The sequence below is a fragment of the Pholis gunnellus genome, assembly GCF_910591455.1.
Source record: "Pholis gunnellus genome assembly, chromosome: 3".
NCBI classification, from domain to species: Eukaryota; Metazoa; Chordata; class Actinopteri; order Perciformes; family Pholidae; genus Pholis; species Pholis gunnellus.
In genome coordinates, this window is record NC_136529.1 from 2,400,211 (window position 1) to 2,427,640 (window position 27,430).

The 27,430-nt window shown below is 43.8% G+C and overlaps 1 protein-coding gene across 5 annotated transcripts in view; it reads left to right on the top strand.

The window, feature by feature from the left end:
• sox13 (SRY-box transcription factor 13) overlaps nt 1–27,430 on the top strand; it is a gene marked incomplete at its 3' end in the record, with an annotated part of 42,332 nt that overhangs the window by 7,098 nt on the left and 7,804 nt on the right. For 2 of the 5 annotated variants that reach the window (XM_079186168.1, XM_079186165.1), the window contains exons 2-10: nt 17,065–17,281; nt 17,431–17,533; nt 19,389–19,475; nt 19,967–20,139; nt 21,295–21,363; nt 21,472–21,580; nt 25,091–25,167; nt 25,870–26,035; nt 27,148–27,272. In XM_079186168.1, coding sequence (XP_079042294.1) covers nt 17,066–17,281; nt 17,431–17,533; nt 19,389–19,475; nt 19,967–20,139; nt 21,295–21,363; nt 21,472–21,580; nt 25,091–25,167; nt 25,870–26,035; nt 27,148–27,272 — 1,125 coding nt within the window. In that variant the 5' untranslated portion in view covers nt 17,065. The remainder of the gene's footprint in view (nt 1–17,064; nt 17,282–17,430; nt 17,534–19,388; nt 19,476–19,966; nt 20,140–21,294; nt 21,364–21,471; nt 21,581–25,090; nt 25,168–25,869; nt 26,036–27,147; nt 27,273–27,430) is intronic. The other 3 variants (XM_079186166.1, XM_079186167.1, XM_079186169.1) reach the window with 3 other exon arrangements.

Here is a 27,430-nt window from a genome sequence, read left to right on the forward strand (position 1 = left end):
TGCTCTGGCAAGGATTCAAGACATAAATATTGTTTTTGGTGTAAAAAATAAGAAGAAAAAAACTAAAAACTGACCAGCCTTATCTTTTAGGAAAACAGACATTACGTTGTGAACACAACATTGCCGTGTCATCACTTGTAAGCAAACAGTTGTTTATTTGCACATCTGGCAGCTACGGCACCATCGTTCACTTGGAGTCGTGTTTGTATGCGCCAGATGAATGTCAGTCCGATATTGACTTTAGCTCTGTTTTTGGTCTCCACCGACTCCTGAGGGAAGTCTTCCTTTAGCTGCTAAAATCCTCCACTGTGTCCACAAGCCGGTCGCTAACTGCGTCTGTCTGCTGACACTGTGAGAGTGGAGCATGTACGTTCACGGACATCTCTGCTTCTACAATTGACATTCTTGCAAAAAAAAGGATACAATGGATTTTTCATTTAGATTTTTTCCTCCGTTTGTTCTCCCTGTTGTTTTTTGAGACACTATCCAGACTTATCTGCCGTGTAGGCCTGACCCGCATGTGTGTGTGTGTGTGTGTGTGTGTGTGTGTGTGTGTGTGTGCGCGCCAAAGCTAAGCGGCGCGTCATTACCGCGGCCAGCCAGCGACTTCAGGCATGATCTCCAGCTTATTGGAGCTGGTTAAGACCTATGGCACTAAGTTGTTTGGGGCATAAGCGCGGCTTTAATTGTGAAACACACACACATGCATGCACACACACACGCACGCAGCACAGACCCCCTGCGGTTCCCTCAATGCCGAGGCGAACGGGCTCTCGGCAGAATCACCTGTTGTGCTCCTTGCTGCTCAAAGGCGTTTCCATAGTAACACCTTCGAGCTCTGGCCCCTTGGTCTTTAAGACCCTCGGCAAACATAGACCCCTGCTACCGCCGTTACAAACTCCATAAAACACACACACACAAACACATACGTCGAGCACACGTGGGTGCTCTCAAGAAGCAGCGGTGAATGGAGTGAGGATATAAAGTGTGCCGGGTTGAAGGAGAGAGTGCATTGTGGGAGTCGGGGGCCTGTCTTTTGTCTGAGCTAGCCTGAAGGAGTGGGGGGGGGGGGCTTTGTGAGGGAAGAGAAAAAAGTGGCCTTCATACACATCCTTTCTTCCCCTTTCTCTTGTTCTATCTCTTTATTGGGAGTGTGTTTTGTCTTCTCCCCTCCTCCTCCTCCTCTCTGATAAATGCCACAGTAGCCTTTCACTAGCCGCCACAATAGGCGACCTGTTTTGGAGAGGGAGAGGGGCAGAGGGAGAGAAAGAGAGAGAGAGAGGGATGAGAGGGAGGGAGGCATGAAAAGGAAAAAAAAGGCTGCTTTTTAACCTGTGCTTCTGAAAAGCAGAAGGATAAAGGGGCCGTGACTAAAGCCAGAGTCCTGTTCTCCTCTCTTTTCTCCCTCCTCGTGTCTTTGTGAAGGCCACAGTTGTGTCATTGGCCTATTTATACATCTTATTTAGAAAGCTTTAGAGAGAGAGAGGAGAGAGAGAGAGAGAGAGAGAGAGAGAGACTTGTGAAGCTCATAGGAGCAGACATGTTTATCATGAAGACATACAGGCAAATAAAGTTAGAACTTTATTTCTTTATTCCGATGAACTGATTGGATTGAAAACATCGACTATCAGTGACCTATTGTGCATCGTCTTGTTGTTGTAGAATGTTTTCACAGACGACCACATCAGTGGAAGATGTATTCAGATCCTTTAATTCAGTCAAAGTAGCTTTGCCATACTATAAAAAAATCCATTACTAGTACTAATGATGCACAATGTTGATTTGTGGAGCCAAATTGACTTTACATTTCTATGCCACTGAGTAGTTTAATTTATAACGATGGATTGTAATTTACAAGATGATTATTTGTTATGAACGAAGACTTCAAAATTTGCAAAGTAACGTTAGAAAAAAAATGTAGCGGAGTAGAAAATAGTGGCAAACAAAGCAGTAAAAGCAGCAGTAGTTTTCAGATGGGTTCTTGTTTGGTGTGTATTGTTAGGGTTGTCATTCCTTGTCCTCCAGGGTCTCCACAAAGGTTCTGTGTTAACCTGCAGCATAGCAACTTCCTCGCCTTAGAACCTCCTTCCTCATGTTCCACGACTTCTGTCCTCTGATGAGACGTTTGGCCACCAATCATTAGGAGAAATGGCCATGTGACCGCGACAATACGCTTAACATCTAAAGAAAATACATCACGCTACATTCACTATGCCATGTACTACTACACTAAGCCGCACACTGCATCGTATGTTACGTACGCTATGCTGAATGCTATGTTGAACACTACATCGCACACTACATCGCCCTCTACGCAGAACACTACATTGTACTCTACGCAGTACACTACATCGTACACTACATCGCCCTCTACGCAGTACACTACATCGTACTCTACATCGCCCTCTACGCAGTACACTACATCGTACTCTACATCGCCCTCTACGCAGTACACTACATCGTACTCTACATCGCCCTCTACGCAGAACACTACATTGTACTCTACGCAGTACACTACATCGTAATCTACATCGTACTCTACGCAGTACACTACATCGTAATCTACATTGTACTCTACGCAGTACACTACGCCATACTCTACATCGTACTCTACACAGTACACTACATCGTACTCTATGCAGTACACTACATTGTACTCTACGCAGTACACTACATCGTAATCTACATTGTACTCTACGCAGTACACTACGCCATACTCTACATCGTACTCTACACAGTACACTACATCGTACTCTATGCAGTACACTACATTGTACTCTACGCAGTACACTACATCGTAATCTACATCGTACTCTACGCAGTACACTACATCGTAATCTACATTGTACTCTACGCAGTACACTACGCCATACTCTACATCGTACTCTACACAGTACACTACATTGTACTCTACGCAGTACACTACATCGTAATCTACATTGTACTCTACGCAGTACACTACATCGTAATCTACATTGTACTCTACGCAGTACACTACGCCATACTCTACATCGTACTCTACACAGTACACTACATCGTACTCTACACAGTACACTACATCGTACTCTACACAGTACACTACATTGTACTCTACGCAGTACACTACATCGTAATCTACATCGTACTCTACGCAGTACACTACGCCATACTCTACATCGTACTCTACACAGTACACTACATTGTACTCTACGCAGTACACTACATCGTAATCTACATTGTACTCTACGCAGTACACTACGCCATACTCTACATCGTACTCTACGCAGTACACTACATCGTACTCTATGCAGTACACTACATCGTACTCTATGCAGTACACTACATCGTAATCTACATCGTACACTACGCCATACTCTACATCGTACTCTACACAGTACACTACATCGTACACTACATCGTACTCTACGCAGTACACTACATCGTACTCTACATCGTACACTACGCCATACTCTACATCGTACTCTACGCAGTACACTACATCGTAATCTACATCGTACACTACGCCATACTCTACATCGTACTCTACACAGTACACTACATCGTACACTACATCGTACTCTACGCAGTACACTACATCGTACACTACATCGTACTCTACGCAGTACACTACATCGTAATCTACATCGTACACTACGCCATACTCTACATCGTACTCTACACAGTACACTACATCGTACACTACATCGTACTCTACGCAGTACACTACATCGTACTCTACGCAGTACACTACATCGTAATCTACATTGTACTCTACGCAGTACACTACATCGTAATCTACATTGTACTCTACACAGTACACTACGCCATACTCTACATCGTACTCTACACAGTACACTACATCGTACTCTATGCAGTACACTACATCGTAATCTACATTGTACTCTACGCAGTACACTACGCCATACTCTACATCGTACACTACACAGTACACTACATCGTACTCTATGCAGTACACTACACAGTACACTACATCATACTCTATGCAGTACACTACATCGTACACCACATCGTACTCTATTTAGGATTTAGACAGCCTCTTTCCACCACGAACAAAATACTTGAAACACAGTTCATAGCAACAGCAGCAATGAGGACACCGTGCTGGGCCATGGTGGTCACCCTGGTTACAGGTACAAGTAGTATGCTGTTCATGTCATAATGCTATTTCTTCATTACATATAGCCGTGAGCTTGTCTGATACAGTACATTAGTGGTATGCTTGATGCTGAAGGGTTGTTTTCCTCGTCTTGTTGACAATGAAACACTAATGCCTCTGACCATCACACACTGAGAGCTTGAAAGCAGCACAGCAGCTGTCTGGAGAGGCTGTGAACTTCCAACTGTGCGCTTACCTCCAGTCTCACACCTGTTGACCGGGAGGATTACTAAGCGTCGTCCACGGAATCTTTCAGATATCTTTAGAAAGCCCTTGTGTGTTTCTTCTTCCTGTACAGTGACATTTCTGTGCTTGTATTGGACGAGCTTCATGTGCTCGTGGGCCTAACAACATCTCCTTTGACACTAGCACACTGTAGCACTACGAGGTGTGCGGGTTACGTGCTCACTCGTGCGGGCTAGGTTCATGTCAGAAAGGAAAAACCAAAGCTGACACTACATCAAGCTGTTTGCTCTCTGCATTCATCAGTTCTGTAGAAAGTCGACCACAGCGCACAAACAAGACGAGCAAACCAAAAACCACAACTTTGTCGCTCAGCAGAACACAGAGGAGAGTGCAGTCATAATCAGTCGGGGGAAGGGCTGATCAGGATGCAAATGATAAGTGATGTTAATAATCAGTAATAATTTCATCAAGACAATCTTGTCAAATGTGAATATTTCCCTTTTCTTCATAACCAAGTGTCCTTACTGAAGTTGAAGTTATTTGACAAAGGAGAGCTCAAAACAAAAGCGGATTCATTTGCGTATCAGTGAAAAAGGGCTGCAGCCTACAAATACTAATGTATGTAAAGTCATCGGCTCTGATCTCCTGACAACAGACTGAAGTCTCTGTGCTTGTATTTAAGGAAATGAGCCTGTTCATTGTAAGTCCTCCACAGTGTCGCCAAGTCAGCGGTTTTCCTGTGGAATTGGGCTACTTTTGAAATGTTGTTTTATATAAGTCTTTTTAATAATATCTCCAACAACAAAAAATCCTTAGTTTAAATGAAATAGTTTATTTATACCCATATCGTGGCAAACTGACGCCAGATCAGCACACTAGACCCGCCGGTGGTCTCGAGTCCCGACCGAACGACTAACAAATCCATAAGAAGTAACAAAATAGTACGTCCATGTTGGCCGGGCAGGAAGGAGGAAGAGGGAGAAGGGAAAGCAAATATACAAAGCAACAAGTTAGTTTGACACGGTCACATGCTTTGTTTATGACAGTGCTGTATCTAATCACACAGGGCCGTTCTAGGACCTGGTTGCAGAGCTGTGAAGGGAAAACCTCTAGTCCAGACGACACATCGGTCGTGTCTCTTTGCAGGTATTACATCACATTTGTTGTTGACAGCAATGCTGTTGGACTTTAAAAGCAGTGCCTATGATTTGGCAAGGCCACATCTTCCGGTATTTTCATCTGGTACTGGGCTGGTATTAATTGGCCACTGGACTGGTATTGTCCCACGGACCTGGCAACTCTTGGTCCTCGTTAAAACGTCAGGATTCCATCGATGGCCCGTCACAACTGGCAAATACCACCTGATGATTAGCAGAGGGGAGCTAGCTCTTGAGCAACTTGCAACAAGTGTAGGGCACATTACGCTAGTGTCTGTATTTTGTAATTAAAATGTGGCTGGGCAGCCACTCCCCACTAGCAGACGATCCGCTAATGTTATGTTCTGCAACTCAGTGCGCTCTCTCTAAAGGTTTATAGCGCTGGTGGGATGGGACTGTCATTTATACCGAGGGAACCACTGATGTAGTGTGTTATTACAAATGTTCCAAATATACAAAAAGTTCCTCTGGCTCTGGGTAACAGTTAATAATAACCATCATTAATACATGGTAAATGAATAGTTAACTTTTTATGTTACTGTTAACACAATGAAATGATAATCAAGAATGTTTACTAATTATTTATAATGTTGTAATTTGTTATTTTAAAATAAAACATTTTTATATTGTATTTTATTTTTGTAAACCTTTAAGAGACTGTTTTATTTTCCATTTGGAAACTGATTGGTGCTCTTTTGTAACATGTGTGACAATCGTCTGTAACAGCTGTATATATATATAGACACACACACACACACACACACACACACACACACACACACACACACACTCAGGTAGAAAACAAACCAAAAAAAATGAGGAAACTTAAGTGTGTATTCTTGATGAGCTTATTCTTTGGACTCGGCACTATATGGTTCAGTACCCTCGACATCAAAAGGCCAAGAGAACAGAGGAGGAGCGGGGAAGGAAAGGAGAAGAGGGCCAGGCTTTTGTGTCTCCAGTCCTGAGAGCTCATTCTCTAATGAGGCAACGCAAGGAAGCTTTGTTCCACAACTGTGTGTGTGTGTGTGTGTGTGTTTGTGTGGACGTCTTACCGGCCTTTCCAATAAAGAAATAATTCAAGTCCCCAAACACACACGTACACACACACTATTCTTTGAGACTACATCTGTCAGTGTTGTTCAAAGAGTATTCCACGTTCTGTCGGAAGGTCTTGAAATTTCACCAAAAAGCTGAACTTTACTAGAAGCCAGCCAGGTAATTAAAAGCAAGGTAAAACTGAAAGCACAGTACGCAGCTGTTTGTGAACCTGTGCATGTTTGACGAAACAATCGAAGACCCTTTGCACAACAAGTCCGTTTTTTTTTTCATCCGACGTTTAAAGATAAATAGGACCTCACCGTTGTGTCAATTATGTTTACACACTGACTCCGAAATCTTCATCGCGCAGTTAAGTTTTCGCAACAGGTTCCAATTTTTTGCGTCTTTTTTTAGGCAGCAACCTGAGTGAAGCCAATGCTGAAGTTTTTTTTAAACTTGCATTCTCTCTAATGGCCATCAGGGGGCGACTCCTCGCAAAAAGAAGTCTGGTTGTATAGAAGTCTATGAGAAAGTGACTCTACTTCTCTCTTGATTTATTACCTCAGTAAACATTGTAAACATGAGTTTATGGTCTCAATCTCTAGTTTCAAGTCTTCTTCAATACAGCATGATGTTCATTTAGTAAATGATGGTCCATTTAGAGTCACATAGACCATAAAGCAGAGTATGCTTTAGGGCGGGCTTACTGTGAGTGACATGTCACTGCTGCTATGAGAGCCGTATACGTCACTCCTCCACATTCCAAATATGGTAACTTCCGTTCATCGATGACAAAAAAAACATGGCGACGGCTGTAATCCTCTGAGCCACCGTCCGTGCAAACGTCATCACTCAAAATGACGTCTAACACTCACGAAGCACTTGACGACAAAAGAAATAAAAAACACTGCTGAATTTAAAGATAGGTTGCGGCAGGCGTATGCAAAACAGCTATGAAATCGAGGGATGGTCGAGAAACAAAGGATGTACAAATGATCAGAATCCCAAATCCATCATTTTTACTTTCACCGCTTGTTTTTTCTGCAGCTTGTGCTGCACACAACTCACGACACAATAATAGAGTCGATGCTAACTAAAGGCCCAATGCATAGACACAGACAGCAGATGCACATACTATATATGTTTATATATACTATATTGGGTGTTCTCACGTATGCAGTCGGCGCGTATGGTTCCCGTTTACAGCCCCCTCAATCTGCTGACATTAGCTGGTGATGACCGCTGAGTCATGCCGACCCTTGCTGCTATGCAGACGCGGATATTATAATCGGACATTAGCAGCTTTTACCCTCATAGCTCGTTATACTACTACTAATTAGAACTTTTGCCAGGACATTATGTATTTGGCTGTGTGCGTGTGTGCGTGTGCATCTCTGTGTCTGTCTGTCTGTCCACAGCTTATCTGGCACACTGCTGAACCCATCAGCCTAATATCTTTTTGTTCTCATCTATGGATGTATGCTCAAGGACCTCTCGTGGTTGCAGTGATTCATACTTTTTTGCAAAAAACATTTTGTTGACAACATATTTATTGACTGTTTTATGCCGCCATTGACCGCTGCCTCCTCGCCGCTCTTAACCGGCCAATAGGGGCCACAAAGCAGCTTCAACTTGAACTGTTGTTCCCACTACGGATTACATGAACGACGGGAAGGTGGTGTATTTATTTTATCCTGAGATCTCCATCCTCTCGGATATCTTCTGCCATGCCTTCGAGTCCCAGTCCTGTTAGGGTTGCAAAGTACAGCTGATCTCTCCAGTGATATTTGCACCAATATAACTTCTGTCTCCGTCTCGTGGTGCATTTGGGGTCAAAGTTAAATTCAGTTGAACTTTGGGCTGCTAAACATGGCAGAAACATCAGAGCAGTGTGCCTCGCTTTGGTTTGCGTAGCCTCTCTCTATTGGCTCATTTCTTTTTCTCCGCACAATGTTGCACTCGCGTTTACGTGTGCTAGCCCTGTAATGCCGTGTTCACTCTCCAACTGCCAAGCAACCAGCTACAAGTCACTTTCAATGGAAGCCGGTGACATGAAGCTACAAACTGACGCCCGACACTTGACGGTTGTGACACGCTACTGTTTTCAGCGCTCCAATGACTCGGTGAAGCGTCGACCAATCAAATGTTTTGTTTCCACCTTTTCCGGTCGCCTTCTCTCTCCTTAAAATTCTCGTTCCGTTCTGTCTAGGAAATGGAAGAAAAACGTATTCTTGCTGTTTGCCAGTTCCCAGTGCAGTTTAACGGCATAACTACGTCAACGAGCGCAACACTTCAATGGCGACAATGTAGCGGGCCACATTTGGCAGCCTTGTCGCTCGTAGTGTGAACACAGCTTGCATCCAGCTCAAGTAAACTGCTGCAGTTCTTTCTCCATCACCGGCTACACACGCATCAACGCACATGTATAGTGTCGAAAAATACGGCGGACTGCAGATAGAGCTCCAAAAGTGTAGTCGGGCTTCACAAAGAACAGTAGTAACACAGCAGAATGTAATCACTGGACCAGAATGAGTTCGTACAAGAGATGAAGTAGTCACGTGACGGAACATTTCCTTAGCTTAACATGAGAATGGAGCTTTTTTCCCCCCATAGTGATATCGTCACAGAAGCAGCTAGTGCAACTGTGCACAACTCAAGTAAAAATAAACAGCCAACATGTGCGTGGCCACAAAAAATGTGTCATTTATCACGAAATACAGTTTATGGCGGGCTAACTAAGTTTCCAGCTGGTTTTGGTTTCTTTTCGGGACTCAAAAAGAGATTTAATAAGCAGCAGAAAAGGCATTAATAAAAACTTTTTAGTGCATTAGTGATTTAATAAACAGGCTCCTCTCTTCTTAGTTAAAAATGATATCAAACAGCGGTCACAATGGATGTCTGATTCTATCTCACTCTGTTGTCTACATGTTGCTTTTATTTCCTGGCCCTTAACACTCCACGGCTTTGTCACGATTCGTGACCTCGCTCGGGCCAGTTTCAGTCACATGTCCAGGAAATCATAACAAGGGATAAAGCCGACTTTGTTCGAAAGCGTCCGCCGGGGGCCCGATGAATGCCCTTATCACACCGCCATCGCACCTGTTAGTGGGCTGGTGTCCGATCGGTATCGCACGCGTCGGGGCTGCGGCGGCAGTTTACCTGAAACAGCATGCTAATTATGCAAATGCACGGTGGGATTTGAAGAGGCTCTTTGTACTTCCCCTCCTTGAGGGGGAGAGACGGGGGTTGGGAGGGGAGGGCAGGTTAGCCGGGTCAGAGGTAACTGGGGGAGTAGTAAAAAGACAGGCGTTACCGGTGAGGGAGAGCCAGTCACCATGACTCGTGTCAGCAGGTCTGTTCCAGCGACGGAGCGCCACTGGACCTCCTCGCATCCGCTCCTCCCCACCAGGTCAGTACAAAAAGCAGCAGGCTACATGGACAATCCGCTCTCTTAAATCTAGTTTTTAGATATTAAAATGCTTTGTTATAAATACATTTTACTTTCTTTTTTCTTTTAACCGGTCAGCACAAATTTTTTCAAGTTTTATGAAAAGTTAAAAACATCCCTCACTGATCGTCAGCCAAAGGAGACGATGCTAAGCAAGAGTCACAGAGCAGATAAAAAAGGAAAGAAAAAAGAAGATTTGCGTGTGATGTGGTGTGTTTCAGAGATGTTTCAGTTTTCTGGAAGCTCTCTGGGCGTGATCAGCCCGAGCCGGGCCCCCACGGGTTTGGACAGGAGCCCTCGCTGGCGCGGCAAGCCGGCTCGGCTTTATCGCCCCTAAGCAAATGCTGCTAAACATTTCCCCAAACATTTGTTTGTACATCAGCTCGCGCTTGTCTCAACACGACTGCACAGCGTGGTTGGAAAGCAAACCCTGTCACGAAAAGACGCCAACAGCGTGAGAAAAAAACGCAGCGCAAAAAATGTTTCTCACGCAAAGTGCTACGGCCCTGGCTGTAGAAATGTGCAAAGATTTTTGTGTGTGTGTGTCGTTTGATCGACCGCCAGGCATGTTGTGGTTTTCTGCATTTTGATATGTTCCTGCGGGAAACCTTCTGCCATTACAGCTGTCAGTCTCACGGTTGACAATGGGAATGTCTTTATTTGTTTATCACCGAGTAAAACCTCTTTAGATGTCTGACACTTTATCCTGCTGCTCTCAACTGGCTCCTGGCACTCACTCTCTCTCTCTCTCTCTCTCTCTCTCTCTCTCTCTCTCTCTCTCTCTCTCTCTCTCTCTCTCTCTCTCTCTCTCTCTCTCTCTCTCTCTCTCTCTCTCTCTCCTTCTCTCTCCTATTGTGCTCTCTCTGCTATTCTGCTTCGGGCACTAGTTGCCGAGCGGCATGGACGAAGTAAACCCAACAAGCTGCTTGTGTTGGGGGGGGGTGGCGGCAAAGAAAACACTGAGAGAAAGAAGAAGGAAACAAAGGAAGAAAAAGAAAAGAAAGGGAGAAGAACAAAAGGGATTTGCGTTGCCAATCCCCCGGAGGGGGGAATGTTAGCTTTATTTATTTTTGACGTGTTACAACTTGTTGGGTAACTGACGGTTTTGTGCGAAGTGATTCTTGTGTCGTGGGAAGTGTACGGTTTCACAGAGTCGTGCTCCCTCTCTGCGGCCGCATGTTGTAGTTCAGCGTCTGCTTTTGCGCCAAAATTCCGTGACAGTTATAAGGAGACAAACAAGTTGCATGTTTGTCTCCACTGCAGCTTCACTTGGTCAAACAGACAGGTGTAAATAGAGATGCGGCAGTGAGATTGCACTGTGGCCCCTGGGGGTCGGGGGCCCGTAGAGAGAGCAGGTCCTCCAACAATGTGTTAACCGGTCCTCTGCAATTGAGTCAGATTGGAACCTTAGACATATTAGTTGAACCTAAACTGGTGTCATTAGCTGTATAACCACTAAAAGTCAAACTTTCTTTATGTAAAGTCAGTAGCCAACAAAATGAGATGCTTAGTTCACAGAAACTATACTTGAATAGTTTCTTCTTTTCTTTGGTATTTTCATCATGGAATGGTGATTTCTGGGTAATATGTATGTTGATGTCGTCCAATATCTATTCGATAATGTGAAGAAACGTAGTATGGGAACGTGATTTTTAGTTTTTAATTCTTGAAAGAAATTGTTCAGTTCAGGTTTAAAGTTGCAGTAAATAATATTTTTGGACAAACAGAAGAAGCCTTAAACACTATTACCATACAAACATCTAATTTTACACATTTAACAGGCAGACATTCATTCATTCATTCACCGAGGTGTTTTTCAACCACCACTAAGTGAACGTAGGACTGTGGTCCTTTTAGCTGTTTCGGTCTACAGTAGGTCTCGCTAGCTCTCTTCACTAGCTAGTCGCTAACTTTGACAGTTGAAGTGAGGTTGATAAGAGCAGAGAACCAAAACAACAGGCTAAAGGAGTCTAAAGATGCTACTAGACCTTCGGAAGAACTGGATGGTGGAGCGATGATTCTCTGTGGGTTTGTCACATTACACATTTCATGTCATTCTGATATAAAAAGTGCTGTTCAGCAACTAACTTGACTGTTGGCCAAAATAATCCAGCGATCCAGTGAAAAGAATTGTCACTATTGCGTTAATTCACCTTGCAATTGTTGTCTCTTAAAGCTCTTGCGTAGTTGTTTTTATACTTTTCTTATTATGGTTATATAAACCTCTTTTTTGTCTCCATTTAACTGAATTTCTTTTATTTTTACTTTATCCTATTTGTTTCCAGTGCACTTTTACTTGTTGCTTTGGAATTTCTTAGCAACAGGTGTCAATGATTGGCTCAATACTGCAGACCACACCCCTTTCTGTAAAACAAACCACGCTTGATCCTCAAACAAACTTATTTGCATTGGAAGCAAAAAGAAAATAATAATCATCTCACCCGCTCGGGCGGTTCATTTCCAGTTTGAACTCCCCAACCCAGTATCCGCTCAGTCGGAAAATATTTTTAACGTGACAGAAAATAACAATAGAAGTCTAATCTTTTTATTTTTTGGTCCCTTTTTGTTCCAGTTTCTTGAGCTCAACAGCTGCTCTGAGGTCTGTTTTATTGTGATCTCTCAGCGGCGTGTGGTCAGCGCCCGTAAAAGCCGAACGACACCGTAGGTGGTCGAAAAAAACAGGCCGCAGGCAGATAACCTCGCAAGGAAGGCGATGCCATGCAAATCATCCAACACACGCACACACACGCACACACACACACACACCGACTACATACTGTACATGCATACGTACACAAGGTCAGGTTCCATCCACTTGGGTGCAGTCGGCTGCACGTGAGCTAAGTGTGTGTTTAAGTAGACGAGACTTTGACTGGAGCTCCCCATTGTTCGAACTAAAGACGCTAAAAGCATTGTTTGAGGAAAAAACAACAACAACAACAATGTGCTTGTAAAACACTCGCACACCTTGAAGCATTCCTGGCTGTCAGCGGCTCTGTGGATCGCTGAGATTCAGCGCATACCTCAGCGTTGGGTGACACACACACACAGAGCCCGTGCGGAGGCGTGTGAAAGCCACCTGTGGCAGCTCTACAGACCAGTCCTCTGTGGAACGTGGAGGGGGGGGGGGACCAGGAATAACTCGCCGTGGGACAAAACTCGGTGTGCTGCTTGCCAGCAGGCCCCCCCCACACACACACACACAATCAGCCCCTCGCTGATACCGATGGTGGCTGCTGCTGCTGCTGTGTTGGCTAAACAGCTGCCCACCTCTCCATCCTCATTCCTCCCCAACGCTCCACACACAAACAAAAGCAGACACACACACACACCTGAACAATAGCAATCAGACAGGTTGGGCTGATACAGATCTTTGCGTGCGCCGATAGCTGTTGTTTTTATTCCAATGGTCACTGCAGATGTCACTTCTAAATGTTATCTAGATCATTGAACATTCAGATCATTGGGCAGATTTATTTTTTGGGGAAATTTAAATTTTTGAAACTGAAAACAAGATTTTGGCCCAAACACAGACACATACAAACAAACACACACACACACATAACACACAGTGTGATATCGTGTTCGAAGTCCCCCCACACACACACACTTGTAGCTGTATTTAATGTGCTACCAGGCTTAAGTTACCTTCAGCAGTGTGAGATGGTTTTATTATGACTCAGAGTTTGAATTCACACACACACATAATTTGTGCAGGTTTAGAGCTCTGGCAGACAGGTGGTGTGTGAGGTTTGTGTTGCAATGCAGTAACAGCAGTGTTTGGCAGAATGCTGGCATTCTATCCCCCCCCACACACACACACACCTGATTTTCTTTCTTCTTGCCAAACTCCACAAACCCGTTGAATGAATGTGGCTCTCCTTGTAGGTGCACACCTGGTTTCTTGGCTCAGATGGCACCGGCCTGGAAGTTACAAGCAGTGAGTGTAAAAGCTGATTTAAAAAATGAAGTGGATTCGCATCATCCTGATGGCTGATTACGATATATAGATATTTCTTTACTAGGTGATCATTTAGTATCATCGTCTACAGAGATTTTCGGCGTGACGACACGCGTGCAGACACGCAAGTTGCCTAGCTAGCTAGCAAAACACGGAAACGTAAACACGTTTCAGTCAGTGCAAACAAACAGCTTTGCATTCGAGGAAGGAAATGCTCTGAACACGTTTGTTGGGGCTCTGGCCCTGAAACCTGCACTTTTTTTTTAATCCTGAGAAAGTTCCCATTGTGGAAGAACAATAGGTTGATTGTGTTGAGCTGTCAACCACAAATGCAGTCAGTCAGAGGGAGGTAACGTGTGTGACTTGCGGAGCTCTTGGTCGCAGTTGATCGACGATGAAGGTGTTGGCCTCGCTCTGTGTTTTTAGGCCTGTAGTGGTGTTTTTAGTTGGTGCAGCTCTTTAATGCACACATAATAAACATGCGTATACATCACTGAGGTTTGGAGCCGTGGACCCTGGCAGACAGGTGGCTTTGTTCGGAAACACAGTACGCAGGCTGGGAGAGCTGGGGGGGGGGGGGGTCCTGTAATCATTATTATGCTTTCCGCAGAACGGTGGCGCTCCGCTTTTTTTTTGCCGTGTTCCCGAGTGGGTCGGCACATTCCGCTGGCATTGTTATCCGGCCTGTTTCCTGCGGCCGGGCGGCTTTTGTCAGCCTCTCCCCCATTGTCCCAGCTTCCTTTGTTCCCCGGCTCCAACAATGGCTTTTTTTCTCTCTGCCTCTTAATATATATGTGCACTTTTTGCCCTTGTGTGTTCTGTTTGTTTTGTTCTGCTGTCTGCTGTGTTTTTCTTTCCTCCCGCTGCAGAGTTGGGAAATAAAAAAACACACACAAAAACATACACGCACACACACACACACACACACACACACACACACAAGCCTGAGTTGATACGCTCAAGTTCACTGTGGTTCAAACCTCATTCAACCTGTCCTCTCTTCCTTTCTCTCCCCTTCTCCCTCACTGAGGCGATGTCTGTCTCCCTCTCCTCTAGCCTCCTATTATTCTCTGTCACACACACACACACTGGACAATGCGCCTGGCTGTGACTTTAGGTGGTGGTAACACAATCACCAACTAACCCTTGACCTTGACTTCAGCGGTGTCTTAAAACAACGGTTCTCATTTGTTGTCATGAAGCATGACACATGGGATACCAGAGACCCCCCCCCCATGTGAAGAGGCTTTGGGCCATATATTCACAACCCGATCTGCATCACCTCAACACGAGGGTACACTGTGAGGCAGCGGCGACGCTGACATCCATCATTCCATACATTCTAAAATTACAGAAAAGTGAAATGTAACTACAGTAAGTTCTTTAAATATGTGGTCAGATATTTAACAGCAGATGGAGCCAGGCCTTTATTTAAAACAAGTTTATATAAAAGCTGCTACGAGGAACTTTTATTGTGTGTTGATTTTGGCGGTCTTTGTGGACGAAAGCGAGCACCAGAGTCCCTTTAGAAAACCTCTCCTTGTACCGCAGCAGGGGCCTGACACTCTGCCCCCGCGTAGTCCTGGTTCTGGTTCTCCCGTGCCCCCCTTCGCTCCAGCGGCCGCAGCGATACGGCCTGGGTCTCCAGCAGCATTGTTTGGTTGTTGCCTCCAAAGCTCTGCTCCTGGCCGGAGGAGTAGACGATGATGCTGGGCGGGGCGCTCTCCACCTAAGCCGGATCTGGGTCTGTCTGTAGCGGCCTGGTCTGAGCTGAAGGAGTTTCTGTTGAATCTGCATGCTGACATGGTGTCCTCTGATTTCGTGGGGAATCAGACAGGATGACAGATTTTAGAAATAACTATATTTCTATATTGAAATAGTCAATCTTCTCGCTGATGGTCCTATTTGTGGATCATATAGAGGCTTTCGTATTAAATTGGTTTCATAACCAGTGAAAAATTCCTTGTAAAAACTTTCAAGATATATTTTTATTTTTTTATTTTTCAGTAAAAAAGCTCAAAAGCTCTCAAAATTCACTCTGTTTACTTGTTGTCTTCATAGATTTGTTATAAATCCATAACTACAAAAGTAGACTCAAGTAATAATGACCCCTCTGTTTCTCCCAGACATGTTCTTTACTGACTCATGAATTCCAATCTTTTACTTTTGATCGTTGTCAAGCTACCTTCAATAAAACGTTGAACGTGTGGTTGGTTCTGTTGGGTGACGAGTCCTCCACTATCAGACCAAACTATCTCAACAACAATTTGTTGGGTTGCGATTTTTGTACAGATATTCATGGTCCCTTGAGGATGAAGCGATCCTCTGACCTTTCTTCTAGCGTTACCACAAGGTTTGCGGTTCAGAGTGAAATATCATGACTGCTATTGGATGGATTCCCATTTAAATTTGCCGCAGACATTCAAGGTTGCCAGAGGATACATTCAAATGACTTTGGGTGATCCTCTGAATATACCTCTCGCACCAGCAGCAGGTCAAAGTTTCCACTTACTCTGTGAACTGTCTCAACATCTACTTGATGGCTGAACTTTGGTAGAGATTCGTTGTCCCCAGAGGATGAATTTTAATAATAACTTAAATCCCCTCGACTTTTCATCTAGTTTGTCCGATACTTTGGTTATTAACCAGAAACCTGCAAAATGAACGGCACTATTATCAGCCTCAGCTGCACTTTGTGTTTAGTGCTAATCAGCAATTGTTAGCATGCTACATGCTGAACTAAGATGGTGAACATGGTAAACATTCTACCTGCTACATCAACTTGTTAACATTGTCATTGTTTTGCATGTCACCACTGCTTTGTGCTGACTGCTAGTCACACAAAGCTAGCAGTCGACTCTTTGTCTCATCCAACCAGCTCTTTACCAAAAGCTGTTTTAACTTGTTCATCTTGATGAGCTATGAGTTCTAAGTGATCTGTTGTGAGATTTGTTTCCCTGATGTGAAATGTATGTGTCAAGTCCTAAAGTTCTTCCTTTGATTACAGCTCTTTACTGTAATTACATCCAAATCAAAACTTGCCATGGCAAGTGGCCAAACCTCGCCCCACCAAAAATGACACGAGCTTTGTGTGCTGTCGTTTGTCTTTCAACAGAATGGTTGAGCCCAGCCCTCCAGCGCTGCACCTCCTGTCTGGCGTGGATGTCAGCATGGCGTGTGTCGGTGTCAAATTGGAACAGGAGGAGGCCGGCGGAGGGGTCGGAGTCATAACCCACGCCGAGCCTCTCAAGAGGTCTCCCTCGCGTGATTGGTCGGGAAACCATCCGCTGGAGGCCCGCCAGCTGACCCCACCGCTCTCCCGCTCCCCTTCGGTAAGGATATTACGAAAAGGCGTGACAAGGGGCGGGAGAGATTATCGACGGGTTATTTTAGGGAAATGTCTTGAAGTGTCACGGATTGACATGTCCAACCGAAAGATGTACTTTTTCTGAGCCAGTTCACTTTCTGTGCCCCCCAACAGGAGGGCTCTCCGGGTAAGGAGCTGTCTCACAGGCAAAGCCCCATGGGACTGAGGGAGGCCAGGACGCGTGATAGACCAGAAGGACAATCCAACTTCAAGGAAGGTCTGTCTCAACTTAACACGCTCGCTCAGTCACTTCCTGCTCTGCGGTGTCAGGGCTGCTGTTGATAGAGCTGCCTAGTAATCATATTTAGATTGGCAGAAGAAGCCGTCCCAGTTTTGATCAATATAAAACTGAAAAATAGCTCCTGTTATTTTGAAGAAGAGCGTAGAGTTTATTTCTCTACACTGTTTTTATCCATTAACCTGCTTTGAATATTTTGACGAAATAATCTTAACCCATGGGGTCTTACTAGCTTGTTACAGAGCTGTTTTTAATATACTGAGCATCCATCAATGAACTAAGTAAGAGCAAAAAACTATCTTCTTCTAGCCTATTCATCCCTGATTCATAATTCTAAGAAATGTTTATTTAAATACTAACGGGTAATTATGGTTCACCTAGGAGGCAACCTCCTGTTCTGAGAGGGAGGGAGGAGGAAGTGCGATAACATTGTTCAATATTGCGATGGCGATATGACCTGCGTTAATTAAGCAAATATTAAAGCGTGCATACTAGAATCAATGAGGGCTCCTCCACTTGGGGGATATTTTCTCTCCACCACAGACTGTATATAAGAAGTGGACGTAGTCATGGTGACGTCACCCATTGGTTTGCAGTCTGCTGTTATGAAGCCTCGAGTTTGGCGATTTCGCCGTCGCCGTGTTGTTTTTTTCGCAGCCAATTAACGGAAATTACCATATTTGAAATGCGGAGGAGTGACAAAGAGATGCTGTGTAGGGCTTTGGTAGCTGCAGCGATCTGTCAATCACAGTAAGCCCGCCCTAAAGCATAGCTCACTTTATGGTCTATTTGACTTGAAACTAGAGATTGAGACCATAAACTCATGTTTACAATGTTTACTGAGGTAATAAATCAAGAGAGAAGTAGAGTCATTTTCTCATAGACTTCTATACAACCAGAGGAGTCGCCCCCTGGTGGACACTAGAGAGAATGCAGGTTTTAAGACACTTCTGCATCGGCTTCACACGGGAGAACCGGAGGTTGCCGCATGCTCTCCACATATTGTTTTTAATATTTAACATGCAGACATTGATCAATGTAAACTGCAGTTGATGCACTTTCTAAATGTTTAGAAGCTTTAATTCTTTTATACAGAACTCGGTAGCATGAGAGAGCGACCTGCATTTGGACCTGCACCTTAACACCTTAACAAGTACTCAGCGTTTCCCTCGATATTGGATTTGAAACATCTGTATCAGCGCACAGCCACAGTCTGTCTCCTGCCTGGACACACACCCACACACATACACACACACGTCCATACAATTTTCTCAGCTACCAGAGTCCATATCTTACGTGTTTAAGTGCACTACATTCTGCCGCCATTCAGCATTAAACAATGCAGTCTGCTGAAAAATCGATGCGCAGAAGTGACGGTTTGTCTCGTGAAAGCGAGGGTGTTGTTTTGCCTCCTGAATGGCTTTTCGGAGGGATCGGGGTGCTTTTTGTCTGAAGTAGTTCAATCCTCCACACGCGGAGTAAACGGCTGCTCTCCTGAGCCGTTCCCAGAGACTCTCCCTGCCCTCCGGTCTTTCACCAGCACTGCACTCCTCGCCCCTTGAATATTTTTTGTTTCTCAAATTCTCTCCACTCGCTGACCTTGGATTGTTCTCTGTCCAAATATCGATCCACTCAAACACTCAAAACTTCTCCCGGAGGCACAAACAACCTCTGCCCTTCGGCACCTCCAGCATCTTCTTCAATCAATGCCATTAGGGAAGGCAGAGGAGAGGCCGAGATCGTACTTTTAGTGTCAGATGGACTTGAATTGACGGAAAAAATATTTTCCGCACTGGTGCGGCCCTGCTGAGTACCTGTTGTGTCCTGTCAACAGTAATGCCCACCATTGAGAAGCTGCTGAATGCTGACTGGAAGGAGAAACTTCTGGATAAAAGCACAGTGGAGGCAGCACGACTGAAAGGTCAGCTTTCAAACACCAACAGCACCTTTATACCGTTTATACACCACTTAAATACACACCACTGTTTGATTGTGCAAATACCTCATTTGTTTTTTACAGTGGTATTGATATCAAATACTAGATTTCTGGTATCTTGACATCTGTAGTACGGAGGTCTTCATAGACCTTTTCTCTGAAAACAGCTGGCTCTTAATGCCGAAAAAACAAACATGAGAGTGTTGAGACTGAACCAAAACAGTAAAGTTGTGGGCCAAACAGTTGAGAACGATCTAAAACTCCCTATAAAGCCCCGTAAAGCCGAGGGGATCTGCAGATTCAGATTCATCACTATGAGCGACCCCGTTACGTTGTCATTTGATATATCTTTATAGCAAAAATACAGACGGCAGGCTGCTTTACAAATGTAATTTCTTACACTAAACATTGTAAAGAACACTGATCTTGGTTCAGTTTGAGACCTGACCCTCTGTTCCCCCCCCCGCCCCTTCCAGGTACCCCAGAGGCTTTGGCAGAGAAGGAGCTCCAGTTGCTGATGATGATCAACCAGCTGAGCGGTCTGAGGGAGCAGCTCCTGGGAGCCCACTCTGAGCAGAGGAACATGGCCGCCCTGCTGCTGGAGAAGCAGCAGCAGCAGATGGAGCTGGCTCGGCAGCAGCAGGAACAGGTACCACCCGGAGGTGTCCGATCACAAACCGGACCCAGATCCTATGGAATCCCAGAAGCTAGATCAGGAACTAAAAGTCCCTTCTGTGCAACTGTTTTTATTCAGCTCTATCTGTCACTCACAGGTTACTTATCTCACTCGTTTTGGACTCACGGATTTTTATGATATGCCTTTAATGTATAAGTCAGTAACATTAGAAGGACTCTCATCCCTCATCCTACCATTGATACCAATTACTAGTGCTTCTTGCAGTCTGAATGGTGCCACCAATTTATCATTGCACTTCTATAACATTGTCAAAAAAAGGAGCAAAATCGATGCAGCGGAACCAGAGTTATTGTTTTTTTTTATTCCATGTATCTTATCAAAACCCTGCGCCTACATTACCCACAATGCAATTCGGCCTTTGAGGGTTCAGTCTGAGATTCAGGAGCGGGCTACAGAGGTCTGCTCACTTTTTTCTTACTCCACACCCCTAGATTATATTTTTTTCATTTTCAAACCTGTATTCTTCAGCCCTACTCTGACTCAAGTGACATCACTTGAGGCCATTTATCATACTTCAGACAGCTCCCTCTTTTTTCACAGATGCAGTACTACTCCCCAAGACCTGTGAACACACTTTGATGAGTAAAGTAAAGTCAGTGGGGTTTCCCTTTACCCAGAGAGTTCCCAGGCCAACACTAGTTCATAGCTTTATAAAAACAGAAAAAGTTCCTTTGGTCGAAGAAATAGTTTACTCAGAATGCTAATGATCATCACCAGTCGCAGCTTGGTGGATAAGCCAATATCACTGAGTGTGAATTTAACAATACAAAGGAGGGATTTCTGGTTCATTGCAACGTTTTGAAGTTTAAAAATTGTTGTTATGATGAAATTCTCTCTCTTAATAATGCCAAGATACATATCATCTAACTATGTATATCGGGCATTTCTCAATATGTTTCAATTTCGTATTTCGTATCAGTTCATCAATGTTTTTAGTAATTAGACTTTTTTTTGTAATATACATACATTCTGCAGTGAAGTGCACTCAGCTGGGGTTCAGGTTGAGTCCCTGAATGAAGCCCTGATCATGGTCACCTTCACTGTGTGCACTTGTGTCTGTTTGCCACATGCATGCATGTGACCAAAACACACGTCTGGTGTTCTCAGATCGCCAAGCAGCAGCAGCAGCTGATCCAGCAGCAGCACAAGATCAATCTGCTTCAGCAGCAGATCCAGGTCAGCTCCCCTCGTGACCTCCAGAGGTTCTTCACATAAGAGAGTCATTGCAGCGTCACAGCCTCTTGAGGAAAATAACTTTCATGTGTCTGTGCTGCCTCGTCCCAGCAGGTGAACATGCCCTACGTGATGATCCCGGCTTTCCACCACAACGCCCAGTCCCTCGCCTCCGACTCCCAGAGGAGCCTGCCGCTGCAGCCGATCCCCTGCAAGCCAGGTCAGTCGTCAAGCTGGCAGAAAGAGAGGTTCCAGCCTTGGGGGGGAGTTTGGTTGGGACACACTGGCCCCCATGAAACCATATAGCCACTGTTGCAAAGGGCAAAATGAAGGAAATTCAATCTAATGTCAATTTGAATTTACATTTATTACGTAGTTATTACACAAAGCATACAATATCTTTTCAAATGTTTTTGAAACATAATTTGCCAAGACAACAAAACATGGTATTAAAACACAATTGACAGTCCCCGAAATGAATAACTACATATCAAAGTTAGTAATGAAAATAACTGTTTTTATAAAAAAGTTAATAAATACTCAAATCTAAATATATGATGAAAGCGTGGCTACATTTTACTCCAGTAGGTGCCGATAACGCTCGTTGTCACAAATGCAATAAAACCCTCACTAGTGAGGGAGGAAACATCTGGCTAACAAGCAGAACATAAATGAGCAGAACTGCTCCGTTTGTCCAGCAGCTGTCTCTGCAGGTAACCTCTCTAATCCATGAAAGCTAATGGCTTAGCTCAAGTGTAACGATTTTGGATCTTCTTGTATTGCTGCTCAAGGAAGACTATTTGTTTACATACAAGAATAATGAAGCAATGTCGATTCTTTACTAATTAACTGTCCTTTTTTCTCACAATCTAATCAAAAAGAACCAATAAGAGTATCGATAAGGAACCGAACCGATAAGAGCACTAGTATTGATAAAGTCCTAACGATACCACCCCTAGTCTCCGCCCTCACGTGTTTTTGAAGAGAAACTTATTCAAGCACTTCAACCCAAGGCCCCACTTTGACAGAAATGGAAAGGCGTCAGTGAGCTCCGAACGCCGTCTTCAGTGGAACAATGCGACTGATGGGAGCTTTCAAACACTCTCGCTTGTACAGTTAGCCGGCTATAGAGGGAGCCGCTCAGAGTGCAGCTTTGTGCAGTCCTGCTTTCACGAGTCTTACAAGCTGTGCTTGTGGGTGACCTCGTCTTTCTCTGTCTTTTCAAACCCAAAAGACACAAGGCCAGACTCTAAAACATTGTAGGCGCAATTTAAGGATAGCCATTCATTTGCTTTCATGGAACGCGTGTGTGTGAGTGCTTCAAAATGTTTTGGCAGATGAATGTAAAAGATTGTTGAAGGACTGTTGGATTGTGTGGTAGAGGTCAGCTATAGCCAGACATTTGAGGGGAATGGAGGGAATAAGGGAAGTGTTTCGTTTCATTTGGTTACTGGCTTTTATTAGTTTCCTCATTTGCATTTAACTTCACTATCGACTTCAAGGCTGAGTGATGAAAGAGAACCAACGTGTAATTTGTTCAAATGTATCGTAGCACAACTCAAGCCTAACCCTGAACTACATTGTAAAGTGGACGTTGCTCCATTCATTTTACCGGGGTGACGAGATAACAAGACACTACTTACGTTATGAAGTCAGCAAACAGCCTCTAAAACCCATTTTGCCATATTGTTTCTATCGTATGTGTCTATAACGGGACAGCCATATACGATAGAAACAATATGGCAAAATGGGTTTTACTCTTCCATTGCTTAATAGGGATGTTGGATTCAAGGTTCTTTCTGCATTAGTGATGAAGAATTTTGATTTGTCAGGTATTTAACAGATTTAGTCAAAAGATAGAGAAAAAACTGACTGAAACAAAATGACCAAACCTCTAATATATTCTAAAGAAAAACTAATCTAGTGGAGATATTTATGGAGACCTAAAGTGTTCTAAACTATACATATATTTATAGATAGGATGGATGGATGGATATATATATATATATATATATATATACTATATATATACATACTGTATATAGTACAGTACTACAAATAGGAAATAATGCATTGTCAAAATGCCAAATGAACTATGAGGGACACATTCACAAACCGCTGATAGGACCTTGAATTGTGCATCACTTGCGTCTTTGTGCCCCGTCCCAAGGTCCGACTCACCACCGCTAACGCACCAACGGCACGACGACGGCACACGCAGACATAATGTTTTGCAACTGAACGCGAAATTTGCCCTTCTTTAATCAGAGGGAGAAATGATGTGTTTATTTGTTTATATAGTAATAACTTGTTTTTCAACCATTTTTTCCCTCACAAATTTTTCAAAATGACACGCAGGTGAGCTTTATTCATTTATTTATCATCGTCACCCCATCCCCCAAAAAATGGGAGTTTAAACGGCACCCACCACCAACTTTCCCAAGATGCTAATAATTTCACTGTAACTGCGGATCTTTTTGAGTTTGACTGTTTTTGTGACGAGGCTGCTTTGTTTAGAAAGGGGAAACAAGTCTGTTTATTACCTAGTAACATGTCTGTGTATTACCTAGTAACATGTCTGTGTATTACCTAGTAACATGTCTGTGTATTACCTAGTAACATGTCTGTGTATTACCTAGTAACATGTCTGTGTATTACCTAGTAACATGTCTGTGTATTACCTAGTAACATGTCTGTGTATTACCTAGTAACATGTCTGTATTACCTAGTAACATGTCTGTGTATTACCTAGTAACATGTCTGTATTACCTAGTAACATGTCTGTTTATTACCTAGTAACATGTCTGTGTATTACCTAGTAACATGTCTGTGTATTACCTAGTAACATGTCTGTGTATTACCTAGTAACATGTCTGTGTATTACCTAGTAACATGTCTGTGTATTACCTAGTAACATGTCTGTGTATTACCTAGTAACATGTCTGTATTACCTAGTAACATGTCTGTGTATTACCTAGTAACATGTCTGTATTACCTAGTAACATGTCTGTGTATTACCTAGTAACATGTCTGTGTATTACCTAGTAACATGTCTGTGTATTACCTAGTAACATGTCTGTGTATTACCTAGTAACATGTCTGTGTATTACCTAGTAACATGTCTGTGTATTACCTAGTAACATGTCTGTGTATTACCTAGTAACATGTCTGTGTATTACCTAGTAACATGTCTGTGTATTACCTAGTAACATGTGTGTATTACCTAGTAACATGTCTGTGTATTACCTAGTAACATGTCTGTGTATTACCTAGTAACATGTCTGTGTATTACCTAGTAACATGTCTGTGTATTACCTAGTAACATGTCTGTGTATTACCTAGTAACATGTCTGTGTATTACCTAGTAACATGTCTGTGTATTACCTCATTTAAATACTCAAATAGCACAGGAGCTCTGGAGGCGCATTTCACCTTCAATTACACGGTTTCTTTTTCCCCATTTGCGCAGGTTTGTGAATTTGCCCCTCAGTAAACTATGAGAAAGAAAAGTGAAACACGGTGGCATGTCATAAATACGTTTCCTTTTTTCTAATGTATTTACCGTTAGCTAGCGTCACTCACCTCACCCCCGTCAAGAGGAGCGGCGGTTCCTTCCGAGTTACTTACCGTTAGCTGCTAATAGTCACTAAAGTCTGTGTTCTGGAGGAACCACACCGGTATTTTTTATGTGTTCATGTTTTTCATACACACCATTTTACACCTTCCACAGCAGTGGACTATCCCATGCAGCTGCTGCAGAACCCTCACCCCACCCCCGTCAAGAGGAGCAGTGGTTCCTTCCGACAGGTACCGTAGCGCTGCAGTATACGTGTTGTGTGTTAGCCATTTCATTGTTTATCTTAATGTGACACACCTGTTTTCCATATTCTTTGAATTCCAACAGTCGTAATGCACACGCCTACATTATACATACAAAATACAACTTATGACAGTGTGTTTATTTAATGTACACATTGTGTATCCACTACACGCTGTATGTGTGTGTTTTAAGGGATGTTAAAGAAAGTGATTCCCTCCGGGTTAAACAGATAATGCACGACTCTGGTATTTGGGAGGCTGAAAAGGTTTTTCAAATACACCACACCCTCTGCTTAATGTGTGTCGTATAGGTGTGTGTGTGTGTGTGTGTGTGTGTGTGTGTGTGTGTGTGTGTGTGTGTGTGTGTGTGTGTGTGTGTGTGTGTGTGTGTGTGTGTGTGTGTCTGTATGTGTGTGTGTGGTGTGAACTGTGTTTGCACGACTGGTTCTCAAGCAGAGATAGACTAACACAGCTTAGATAAACAAAAGGGAAGAGAGGATGAGGTGAACACGTAGACAAAAGACCAGCGACGCCACAAAGGTGTGACAGATGCGCTCCGACATGCCAAATCTGCCATGCATAACCGGAATCCCTCGCCCTTTGCAGTTGTGCTGGAAATGAGCACCAGTGGCCCCGCCCCTGCTCACCTGCTCTCGCTGTGTGTGTGTGTGTGTGTGTGTTTTTTTTTAGGAAGCCAGTCAGCCCTTGAACCTGACCTCCAAGCCGAAGGGGCTGGAGCTGGGGAAAACCCCAAGTCCTCAGAGCATGGAGCTGGGATCGCTGGCTCTGCACGGGGCCTACAGGCCCAGAGATCTCCAGAGAGAGGTGTCCCACAGCCCGCCACGACCTGCCCTCAGTGAGTCACGCTGCTGTGAGGATTTGTGATCCCAGAAGGGGGGGGGGAGTGGAGTTGCATCGCCACAGCTCCTCAAAGATGCTGGTATCAAAGAAGTGGTTTTTGACACCCTTTGTGTTTCTGGTTTGTCACAGTAACAGCGTCTCCTTCATGCTTATACAACGTTTTTTAAAGGTACCACTAGTGGCGCTATTGAGCAATGTTTTTAAGAGTGGGTCCCCGTTTTGTTTGTGAATCAAAAGTTCCAAAACTCTACACATTTCAAAGGAGTGACAATGTCGCTCCATCTATTGTTACTGACTCAACTCAAAGCTTTCACATTTGGTGTCTTTACTTAAAGGGGCACTACGCCCATTTTTTTTAAATTCACATGTTAGTGTGATTGGTCTAAGATGGGCCAAAAATATTAGTGAACATGAGCAACTCTCCCAAATTCAAAAACTAGAGTCCTAAAACTTAAAATTTGTGACGTCATCAAATATAAGGCCAGGAACTGCCCCAAAGACAATGAATTGGGGAAGATGTTATAGAGGACACTGAGAGCACCAAGGGGAATGTTTTCACTACAATAGAAGAAAGCTCATTTGGGAATAAAAAAAAGAAAACAAACAAAATCAGTCCTCCATTCATTGTCTATGGAGCAGCTCCAGACTTTATACTTGTTGACATCACACATTTTTGACTCACTTCTCTGGTTGCTGGCTTTGAGCGAGAGTAGCTCATGTTCACAAATATTGACTGAACTTTCCAAGGCCCTGGAAATAACTTGGAATTCTTAATTTAGTTCCCCTTTAAAAACATCATGTATTGCAATGAAAGCATTTCTACTTGTTTTTATTTCTATCAACAGATGAAGAAAGGGGATGTTAGCATTAGCACGAATAGCCAATCTGAATTAGTAGACACATAGGAGGGTGCAGCCTACCGAACCTCAGAACAACACAGTACCACCCGCAGTGACCCAGCACAGCAATGAGCGCTTGGCAACAAATTGGCCAAGAGTTGAATATAAAGCAGGAATAGTGGTTAATATCACTTTAAATGTGCAGAAGAAACAGAGGCGACGTTCATTGTTTTCTGTCTTCCTCCTTGACCTGTGTTTTTGTCTTCAGGTTTCCTCGGAGACGGCGATGTGGTCACCCAGGCCATCCATGACGCCCAGCAGCTTCTGCGGGGCCACAGCACCGTAGGGCGAGAGAGGGACAGGGAGAAAGAGAGAGACGTTGACAGGAAGATGGTGAGATGATGACCGAACCACAAAATCCACACACACACACAGTCACAAGGTTTCTGTTCAAAGATCCTTTCAGACACGCACCGCGTTACGTCAATGATGATGGCACATTGACATTACTCTTACATAAAAGTCAAAAAGATATCACATCTTTTTGAAAT